At 37.0% G+C, this 12,070-nt stretch overlaps 1 protein-coding gene across 7 annotated transcripts in view; it reads right to left on the reverse strand.

Moving 5' to 3' along the window:
• Nucleotides 1-12,070, reverse strand: part of STAG1 (STAG1 cohesin complex component) — a 552,131-nt gene continuing 540,061 nt past the window's right edge. For 4 of the 7 annotated variants that reach the window (XM_023735981.1, XM_023735983.1, XM_023735982.1 and 1 more), the window contains exons 33-34: nt 5,147-5,257; nt 3,968-4,597 (exon numbers count right to left, since the gene is read on the reverse strand). In XM_023735981.1, coding sequence (XP_023591749.1) covers nt 4,258-4,597; nt 5,147-5,257 — 451 coding nt within the window. In that variant the 3' untranslated portion in view covers nt 3,968-4,257. Of the gene's footprint in view, nt 2,035-2,122; nt 2,204-3,967; nt 4,598-5,146; nt 5,258-12,070 lie in introns of those variants that run through there. The other 3 variants (XM_023735988.1, XM_023735987.1, XM_023735986.1) reach the window with 2 other exon arrangements.

The raw sequence follows: 12,070 nt of genomic DNA on the forward strand, positions 1-12,070 counted from the left end.
CTTATTTGGAATAGTTTATTAAAGGAAAGGTGAAGCATCAATTTCAAATTGTACAAAAGGAAAAAAACCTCATATTGCAAATGTACAATTTACAGAATTACTAGCAAAACCAATCAAGGAGACACCGAAAATACAAAAATTCGATTGACTCAAACTGAACTGGAAACCCATTGGAGTAGATATTACGCCTTTCTTTGTTGCCTGGTAGTCTGCAATTAGCCAGCATTTGTTTTCCACGTCAGACTGTCAAGCAAAAGACTAGACTGTGGATATGCCAGGGGACTGCATGGCTTGCTTCCTGGCCAGAACCACAGGCAGGGCTGTGTGGCAGACAGTCCAGTATTCCTGACCCTCCTCTTCCAGTGAAGCCCATATTTCTGGAAGATAAGTAAGTGACACCCCAGCCCCCCTAACTAAACCCCAGGAATTGCTGATTTAGCAGATAAACGTTTTTTTTTGTTGACCAAGTTTTTCAGAACAACTGTACAAATGTTGAGAAAAATCTGCTTTGTCAGTTTACTAAAGGATGACTAAAACCATCAGTTTTGCTTTCCCTCACAAAAGGTAATCAATCATTGAGTGTACAGATTTTTTTAAAAAATGCTTTTCAGTTTTGGTAAAAAGAGAAAGCTTTATTATTCTGTTGCAGCTACTTTAAAAACCAGCCCAGAAACAGCTGTGGATAGATTGGTCTGGAAACTCTGAGTCTTACTTTAAAAATCAGAAAGGAAGAAACTAAGTGGGCTTTTAGAAACAACAATTAGCAGCAAGTCATAAAAGTCTAAAAAGAGAATGTTATTCTAAGCCATTGAAGACTGTCCTGAAGATTCATAATTTCTTTCCCCAAAAGAATTATTAATATGCACATTTAACACTGAGATGTAGCTGTAATCAAGGTATGCTTAAAAACTTTACCCTCTAAGCACAGACTTCTATGCAGCTCATATTTCTATAATTGGTAAAATTCACAAAATTAGCGCATAAAGGTATTAGGTGCATGGGAAGTAGACACATTTATGTTACACTTAAAATTACTTTTGAATGGCAAAGTGATTAGGATTTCTTCATGATTACCTTCTTAAGAAAATGTCTGTGTAATTTGAATTTGGCAGGGCATGAAATAAGTGGTAAAAACAGCAAACTGATAACTTGAGAGCCATTTGTTTTACTGAGAATACTTTATTATTTGCTGGTAGAAGTTGCTAAAAATGCACAGAACAAATACCAATAGAAAATGTACTGTATTTGAATCTCCCTAATTCTATATAAAATGAATGGTGTACAGCATCTGTTGGAAAAATGGCTGCATGGACATTTCTTATTTTATGCCCCATTATAAATAAAAATAAACCTTTTTATTCAAGAGTATATAAAATATCCATATCCACAGAGGGTTGGTGGTTTTTGGCAGAGATGCACTGTGTCAGAATTTCATCTTTGCTTTTCCAATGTTCTGCTCCTCCATATTTCTGTGCTCCACAAGGTCAACCAAATCCAGTGAGCTCCAAAACACTCTTCAGCAATCAGGATGAGCTATTTACTCAGAGGTTTAATAAAAATGGTTAGCTCTTAAAACATAAAAAGGCAAAATGTTAAAACAGTTTTTAAATTGTACAACAGGAAAATAAAGTTAAAAATATTTTTTTTTACTCAATGCTGAGTTTTCATAAAACCGGTGTATAACAGTGTTTTTATCTTGACAGCTGTTTTTAAAAATTTAAAATTTCTTCCTCCCTCCAGAAAAACACTCATCTGTATTTGGGTAAGTCCAATGTTAGACACAAATGATTTTTCAGGTCAGTCTTTCTGGGGTGACTTTTGCCAGCATTCCCTCGGGTAATATACATGCTCCTCTTCTCTATCACTGCAAAAAGGGATTGACCTCAATCAATCATTTGATTAAAAAACAGATCACATCAAAAGTGTTTCTTTCCCCATACAAGCTATCACAGTATATAGGCCTCTAGCTCTAAATAATAGAGTTCCAGATTTGTAAAATTTCTTCAGACTTCAGAACATAGGCATTCCAAATCCCTAAGAAAATAGAGAAACAATTATTAATTACACGCAGAAACAGGACTCAAAAACCACAAATGAAAAACAGTAGTAAGTTAACATTTACTGAATCGTCTTCTATGATAGCTGCAGAGTCGAAGAAGTCTGGCCTCAGCTCAGCTCGCTCTCGCCGATTTCTTGAAGGGGGCTGGAAAGAGAAGTCAGTTACTTATTTTCCTGAGATACAGTAAGACAATGGCAGTATCATAAATATGCAGAACTGTTAAGGGTCAATTTTGAAAGGAGAGAAAAGAATTTGTGTTTTATATAAGGAACATAAATTAAAAAAATTTTTAACAGTGCTTTTGGTTTTTTATCATTTACATAAAATAAACATTGAAAATACACTGAATAAATTGAACATGTAAATGCACATAAATAATTTTTGGGCCTACAGACATACTTTCCAGTTTGTCATGTAACAGTTATAAAATTGATCAAATTCAAGGTGGCAAACCTCAGGAAATTCAGATAGATGAAAAGCTACTGGTAGGGAAAAAGGGGGAGGGTGAAGGGAGGTTATGGATTGGAGTGACATGATCTCATTTACATTTCTTACCAAATCTTTTCATGATGGAAAATTTAAAACATACAAAGCAGAGAAAGTAGTATGATGAACTCCCATTACCCAGCTTACTGTAACTGTCAAACAACTGGCCAGTCTTGCTTCATTGAGCCTCCTCATTGTTTCATCTTCTCCATCTCATTTCACCTATACGTACTTAAATATATATTTCAACTTTAAAAACATAACTACCGTGCCATTACTATTCCTGACAAAATAATTTTTTACTATCATCTATTGTTGTTGTTAGTTGCCCTTGAGCTGGCTCCAGGTCACGGTGACCTAATGTGTAATGGAACAAAACGATGCTCGGTCCTGTGCCCTCTTCACGATTATTTGTATGTTTGAGTCCATTGTTGTGGCTATTGTGTTGATCCATCTCATTGAAGGTTTCCCTTGTTTTCATTGGCCCTCTACTTTGGCAACCATGATGTTCTTTTCTAGTGGTTAGTCTTTACTGATGATATGTCCAAAGTGAGTTGAAGTGAGTCAAAGTCTCTCCATCCTTGCTTCTAGGGAATAGTCTATTTATATTCTAAGATTGATTTGTTCATTCTTTTGGCAGTCCACAGTGTATTCAATATTCTTTGCCAACACCACAATTCAAACGCATCAGTTCTTCTGTCTTCCTTTTTCATTATCCAACTTTCACATGCATATGAGGCAGATGAAAAGACCATGGCTTGGGTCAGACTTCAGTCATCAAATTGACATCTTTGCTTTTAAAACCTTAAAGAGGTCTTTTGCAGATATGACTAATGCAATATGTCATTTCTTGACTGCCACCTGATCCATATTCAAATTTTGGTATCTCACAGATTATTTTTTACACTGAACAAAAAATAAGGTCCATATACTGCATTTGGTTGTTATGTTAGTGCACAGCGTATACTGTCAGACTCCAACTTAAAGCACAAGAGACCAAATGAACACGCTAAAAGATCTGGTGTGAGAGCCTTTTAAAGAAGGTAATAAGAAGGAACCAGTTCCCATTATTGCCAGAATTCAAAATATTACTTTTAAAAGCAGGCTTCAAAAATCCAAACTCATCCAGATACCCACAAGATCTACACTGGCCCTACGTGCTGTTGATCAATGTTGCCTCCTCCTCCGTTCACCTTTTCACCACAGAATTTTGAGAACGTAAGCATCATCTTGCACCAGTGCCCTCCCATATTCTTTATTTTGTTATTGAAAAGATACGCAGCAAAGCATACACCAATTCAACCATTTCTACATGTATAATTTAGTGACACTGATTACTTTCTTCAAGTTGTGCAACCATTTTTACCCTCCTCTTCTGAGTTTTGTTCCTCCTCCATTAACATAAACTCACTACCTCTCAGGTTCCTATCTAATCTTTGGAGTTGCTGTAGTCACTTTGATTCCAAATAGACAGTTCTTAAAACAGCTATTGTTCAAAGCAGTCCTTTTTCACTAGTTAAGCTAAACTACTGTTTGGTTTTCAGAAGACTTCAAGGGATATTTTTAAGGTTTAAGGATTATCTCAGGGCAGTTGATCCAGCCTGCAGGCATTGATCCAGCCTCCCTGGCTCCAGAAAGTCTGGATTCTTCTATAGAATCTTCGATCAAATGTTCAGTAATGGTAGCCAGATACCATCCAGTTCTTGCTGGTCTCATGGCAAAGGAGGCAGTTGTTCATGAAGGCAGTTAGCCACACATTTCATCTTCCTGTTCCTGACTCTCCTCCTTCCTCTTGCTCCAGGTGAAGAGACACCAATTGTTGCACCCTGAATGGCCGCTTGCAAGCTTTTAAGATCCCAGACACTATGCGATGAACTAGGAGGTAGAACAGAAGCCCTCCCATATTTTAACAGAAGAAAAATACTGACTTTCCTTACCAGATCAATAACCATGGTGTCTTCAAATTCTTCGTTCATATCTTCTAACTGACTCCGGGATGACATCATCACATCTTCAAAGATGGGCTCAGCATCATCCTCCATTAGACCTCGACTGAAAAGGGAAAGTCACAGTCAGCTGCTCAAATTCATCCAATTTGGAGTCTTGGCTCCTCACTCTTTCTCAGATCAGATCTTCTAACAAAAGCACACCTTCAAACTATGACCTATATAGACTACATAAATTACAATACTGAACTTCAAGATAATTACAGATGACTCCTTTGATTCAAAATTTCATCTCATCATAGGGAAATATAATTAAATGCAATAATAACAATAGTTAATATTTATTTAACTGTGTGTCAATATTTATAAAAGTTTAAAAGGACTGACCCTATTATCCCAATTTCACAAATGAGGAACCTGAGAGACACAGGTTTTATAGCTTGCCCAACTGTTGCCCACAGTTGGCAAGTGGCAGCACCAGAATTCAGATGCTGAAAGCCTGAAGAGCCCATGCCACCCTATTCCCATCCTGTGCTGCATAGCATATCCTGAGCTATAGTTTTAACTCTAAGATCAAACATCAGAGACTCTCAGGTCATTTTTACACAAAATGAGCAGAATCACATGTAGCTTACATTACATATATAACACTTACACAGCATGCCTTACTCCAGTTCTCACTTTCATGTAGTTCATTCCTGTTCTGTCCTTCCGATTTAAGTCTTCTAATTTTGGCTGGCCTAACCAGGAGATCTGCATCTGAGGACTAAGAGAAGGTTCCATTATACTCATTCTGTGGAGGCATATGATGACGCTCACTAATCAGCCCATCATCTTGATGAGTTGGCTGTCCTTATTGCCAGGTAAAAGGGTACTTGCCTGGCTGAGGGTACGTTGGTGGTAGAATTTCCATATAAGGAGAACACGTATTCACTAGAGCATTCTAAACACTACTGTAAAGAAAGGTGATCCAGAACTGTTAATGAGGGCAGTTATCAGCTCCTTCCCCACTATTATTAAGGTTTATTTTTCTAAAGATATACCTAGGTGGACACCTATGGCTGTTTGGAAGATGAGATTCTGTGCCTCCCAGTCCCAGAGGGGAGATTTTAAGAAGTAAGAAATTTAAGATCAGACCTGATCTGGTAGCCTGACCATGGTCAGGGAAATGTACTTTGTCTCAGGCTGTCTTCATCTGTCAGTAAATGACTAGTAATTAAGTTCCTATTGTATATACAAGGTGCTGTTAAAGGGAGTTGGGGATGTAGCAGTGAAATAAGAGTCCCTGGCTTTGAGCTCATAGCCTGGTGGTGGGGCAGTGGTAGGAAGGAGGGACAATAAACCCAAAATAATTCTAGTTATTGATAGGTGCTATTAAAATATAAAACAGGGTGGAGCCAACATGGTGCTATAGACAGAAGCACCATGACATCCCTCAGCAGCAGAGACCCGAAAAACTAAAAACAGATACAAACGTCAATCCTGGAACCCTACAGTAACAAATAAAGGAATAAAGAACTTGATCAAGCACCAAATGGAATGAGAAAGTGATAGAGAACAGAAATTAAGGAGTGGCAGTCCGATACCAGCTAACATGGCCAGATTCACCACCTTGGGCTACAGCCACCAAAGAACTCAGATAGGGAGTAAGGGAAGGCAACTTCACGGAGCTCCCAACAGGAGACAGAGCACCCAGTAACCAGTTATACATGCATTCCCATCCCTCACCCTTCTTCCCTGCATGAAGCCTCCACCGCTTTCCGGTGGGCTGTGGTTGCTTAGCCTCCAACGGCCATCACCCCCACCACAGTTTTATTTGTTGTTTTATCTTTTTATTATTATTTATTTACTTTGATTGTTGGCTTCTTCTCTCTTTCCGCTCTTCCCTTTCTCCTGCCCACCTAGTCCCATGTGCCACCCACACTGCTTCCTGACAGGCCGAACTATGCTGCTCGACTAGAAAGCCACCAGCACGTGGCCTTGCCAGGTCTGCCCTGCCCCTACAAACCGAATCTTACTGCACTGCCATTTTATTTACTCTTTTTTTTTTCTTCATTCTTTGCCTTTTTTTTCTCTTCTTACACCCACCCACTTAGCACTGCACATCATGTACTCTCCTTTCCCTCCTGCCTATCTGTAGAGTGACACATCCCTGAGCAGTACCAACACAGTCTCCTGGACCTCTCCCTACATTGCCCCCCAACACTGCCCCATCACCCCCACTTTGTGCCACAAACCACCTATCCCCACCCCTTCACCCCTGCTGGACTCACCCTGCTGCACCATAGTTCAGTGACTGGCCCCGCATGGACAAGGTGGTGAGAAGTATCATGTGCATAGGCGAGCAAGCAATAAAACACACCCAGCCTACCTGCCCAGACATAACCAAATCTAACAAAAAAGCAGGATGTAATAATCAAATGTACAATCAATAAATGAAGAAAATAATTCCTGAAGGTCCAGAGACAGCCGATAATATAAAAAATTATTTTAAAAAAGGAGGGGATGGCTCCAGAGAGTGACAAAAATAAAAACACCAGATGACCTTCTGCTAGAAGAAAAGGCACTGAAACGACCTGATAGGGAATTCATAATTCTAATATTCAGGGTTCTCCAACAGATGAAAGAAAATGCAGACAAAAAATGAAGAAAAAATAGACAAAATCGTGGAAAAGACAGGCAAAACAAGAGAAGTAATCAGGAAAATAATACAGGAACAAAATTCAAGAAAACAACTAGAAATCATACAAAAACAACCAGAACTCCAAAAGATAAACAGGAATTCAGAAATGGACAGTGCCATAGAAGGTTTCAGGAGCCAATTTAAAACAATGGAAGACAGGGTCAACGAAATCAAAGACAAATCCTTGGAAACCACTTTGAGGAACAATCAGAGAAAAGAATGAAGAAAAAGGAAACCCTGAGAAGGATGTGGGATACAATCAATACCAAAAATTTGTATGTGATCACAGAGTTCCAGAACAGCGGAAGAAAATGGAAAACACAGAGAGGATCACTGAGGATATGCTGATAGAAAACTTCCCTAATATCAAGAAAGACGAAAAGCTGACTATACAAGAAGCTCAATGAACCCTATATAGGACAGGCTCCAAAAGAAAAACACCAAGACATATCAAAATCACACTTGTTAAAACCATGAAAAAGAGAGAATCCTGAGAACAGCTCAAGAAAAACGAAAAGTCACAAAAAGAGGAAACAATAAGACTAAGCTCTGATTACTTGGCAGAAACCATGCAGGCAAGAAGGCAATGGGATGACATACATAAAATCTTGAAAGAAAAAAAAACTGCCAACCAAGAATAATATATCCTGCAAAACTCTCATTCAAATATGATGGTGAAATTAGAGCACTTCCAGGTAAATAGAAATTAAAGGAATATGTAAAAACCAAACCAAACTTAAAAGAATTATTAAACTGAGTCCTTCGGTTAGAGAACCAACAACATAAGACACAACCTGAATCTAGCATGTAAGATAGCATCAGCCAGATAACAACCTAGATAATGAACTCTCAAGAATAAAACAAAACTAAAAAATTTACAACAGTGAAACAGAGATGTCTATCTGTAAATGACAACAATGTCAGAAGAATAAAAGAGAGAACAAATGATATAGGTATAGAACTTGAATTGTAGAGGCAGGTCAAGGTGTTACCAAGTAATAAAAGACTGGTTTAAACATAGGGAGATGGGGTAAATTTCAAGGTAACCACAAAGAAAGTTAACAAACTCATCAAAATGAAGTAGAAAAAGTCTCAGTAAACATAAACTCTACAAAAACAACAACAACAACAAACAAACTCTACAAAAACAACAACAACACAAACAAAAGGAATTCAGCACAGGAGTGTTAAGAGGAACAAAGAAAACATCGGCACCACAAAAAAAAAAAGACTACAAAATGACAGCAATAAACTCACACCTATCAATAATCATGCTGAATGTAAATGGATAAAGGCACCACCCATAGAGACAGAATGGATTAAAAAACAGGACCTATCAATTTGCTGTCTACAAGAGACACACCTTAGAAACAAGACATAAATTTATTAAAAATCAAAGAATGGAAAAAAATATATCAAGTAGTTACCAAAAATGAGCAGGAGTAGCAATACTATCTCAGATAAAATAGACTTTAAAAGAAAATCTACCCTAAAAGACAAGGAAGGACATTATATAATGATTAAAGGGACAATCCACCATGAAAACATAACCATAATAAATATCTATGCACACAATCACAGAGCTACAAAATACATAAACTCTAATGCCACTGAAAAGAGAAATTGATAGTTACACAATAATAGTAGGAAACTTGGTAAAGGACACAATATCTAGAACAAAACTCAACAAAGATATAGAAGATCTAAAAGTCACAATTAACCAACTTGACTTCACAGACATATTAGAATAGTGGACCCAATAGCAGCAAAGTACACATTCTTTTCCAACACACATGGAACATTCTCCAGAATAGACCACATCTTAGGCCACGAAACAACCCTCAACAAAATGCAAAACATTAAGATAATACAAAGTCTCTTTTCCAATCATAATGCCATAAAAGTAGAAATTAGTAACAGAAAGAGCAAGGGAAAAAAATACATGGAAACTGAATAACACCGTTTAAAAACCACTGGGTAATAGAAGAAATCAAAGATGGAATAAAAAATTTCCTAGAATCAAATGAGAATGAAAACACATCATACCAAAACCTTTGGGACACAGCAAAGGCAGTGCCCAGAGGTCAATTTATAGCAATAGATGCATACATCAAAAAAGAAAGGGACAAAATCAAAAGATTAGCTACACAACTTGAACAAACAGAAGAGAACAGTAAAAGAAGCCCATAGCCTCCAGAAGAAAGGAAATAATAAAGATCAGAGCAGAAATAAATGAAATACAGAATAGAAAAACAATAGAAAGAATCAAAAAAAACAAAAGTTGGTTCTTGGAAAGGATCAACAAAATCGACAAACCACTGGCCAAACTGAAAAAAGAAAAACAGGAGAGGCTGCAAACAACCCAAATAAGAAACGAAATGGGGGACATTACAACAGACACAACTAAAATAAAAAAGATCATAATAGAGTACTATGAAAAACTATACTCCAACAAATTTGAAAACCTAGACGAAATGGACGAATTTCTAGAAACACACTACCTATCCAAACTAACACAAACTGAAGTTGAAAATCTAAACAGACTCATAACAAGAGAAGAGATTGAAAAGGTAATTAAAAAAAAAAATCTCCCAACAACAAAAAGCCCTGGCCCAGATAGCTTCACTGGAGAATTCTACCAAACATTCAGAGAAGAGCTTAAAAACACCGGTACTACTCAAATTATTTCAGAACATAGAAATGGAAAGGATACTTCCAGATTCATTCTATGAAGCCAGCAAAACCCTGATAATAAAAAAACAGGCAAAGACACCAAACACACACACAAATTACAGACCAATAGCTCTCATGAATATAGATGCAAAAATTTGCAAGAAAATTCTAGCCAATACAATTCAGCATCATATATAAAAAAAATAATACGCCATGACCAAGTGGGATTCATATCAGGTACGCAAGAATGGTTCAACGTTAGAAAATCAATCAAGGTAATCCACCACATAAAAGAATCACATGATCATCTCAATCGATGCAGAAAAGGCATCTGACAAAGTCCAACACCCATTCCTGATAAAAACTCTCAATAAAGTAGGTATAGAAGGGAAATTCTTCAACATAATAAAGGGCACCTATACAAAATCAAAGGCCAACATCATTCTTAATGGAGAGAGGCTGTAAACATTCCCCTTGAGTACAGGAAAAAGACAAGGATGCCCTTTATCACCATTCCTATTTAATGCTGTGCTGGAAATCCTTGCAGAACCCTAAGGTGAGAAAAAGAAATAAAGGGCATCCAAACTGGTAAGGAAGAAGTAAAACTGTCCCTATTTGCAGATGATATGATACTATACATACAAAACCAAAAAGACTCCACGAGAAAACTACTAGAACTAATAAAAAGATTCAGTAGAGTAGCAGGATACAAGATCAACATACAAAAATCAGTTGAATTCCTATACACCAATAAAGAGAACTATGAAAAGAAAATCAGGAAAACACTATCATTTATAATAGCCCCTAAAAAAATAAAATACTTAGGAATAAATCTAACAAGAGACGTAAAAAGTACTTACACAAAGAAAACTACAAAAATTACTGCAAGAAACCAAAAGAGACGTACATAAATAGAAAAACCTATCATTCTCATGGATAGGTAGAATTAACATTGTGAAAATGTCAATTCTACCCAAAGCAATCTACAAAAACAATGCAATCCCAATCCAAATACCAACAGCATTCTTTATAGAGATGCAAAAACTAATCATTAACTTTATATGGAAAGGGAAGACGCCCCGGTTAAGTAAATCACTACTGAAGAAGAAGAATAAAGTAGGAGAATTTGCATTACCTGACCTCAGAACCTACTATACAGCTACGGTAGTGGAAACAGCCTGTAGTGGTACAACAACAGACACACTGACCAATGGAACAGAATTGAAAACCTAGATTTAAATCCATCCACCTACGGTCACCTGATCTTCGACAAAGGCCCACAGTCCATCAAATGGGGAAAAAGTCTTTTTAATGAACGGTGCTGGCAAAACTGGATATCCATCTGCAAAAAAATGAAAAAGGATCCATATCTCACACCACACAGAAAAACTAATTCCAAATGGATCAAAGACATAAATATAAAACCAAAAACAATAAAGATCATAGAAAAAAAATAGGATCAACACTAGAGACCCTAACACATGGAATAAACAGGATACAAACTATAACAAACAATACCTAAACACCAGAAGATAAGCTAGATAACTGGGATCTTCTAAAAATTAAACACTTAATGCCCATTAAAAGACTTGGCAAAAAGAGTAAAAAGAGAACCAACAGACTGAGGAAAAATTTTGGCTATGACAAATCTGACAAAGTTCTAATCTCTAAAATCTATAGGAAAATGCAACATCTCTACAACAAAAAAAGACAAATAATCCAATTAAAAAATGGGCAAAGGATATGAACAGAACTTCACCAAAGAAGACATTCAAGTGGCTGATACATGAGGAAATGCTTGCAATCACCATCCATTAGAGAAATCCAAATCAAAACCACAATGAGATACCATCTTACCCCAACATTACTGGCAGGAATTAAAAAAGCAGAAAACGAATGCTGGAGAGGCTGTGGGGAGATTGGAACTCTTTATGCACTGCTGGTGGGAATGCAAAATGGAACTATTTTGGAAAATGATATGGTACTTCCCTAAAAAGCTAGAAATGGAAATACCATATGATCCAGCAATCCCACTCCTAGGAATATATCCTAGAGAAATAAGAGCCATCACACAAATAGACATATGCCCACCCATGTTCACTACAGCATTTTTCACAATAGCAAAAAGATGGAAGCAACCTAGGTGCCCATCAACAGAAGAATGGATAAACTATGGTACATACACACAATGGAATACTAAGCAATGATAAAGAACAATGATTA

This window comes from Trichechus manatus, unplaced genomic scaffold (genome assembly GCF_000243295.1).
Source record: "Trichechus manatus latirostris isolate Lorelei unplaced genomic scaffold, TriManLat1.0 scaffold00084, whole genome shotgun sequence".
NCBI classification, from domain to species: domain Eukaryota; kingdom Metazoa; phylum Chordata; class Mammalia; order Sirenia; family Trichechidae; genus Trichechus; species Trichechus manatus.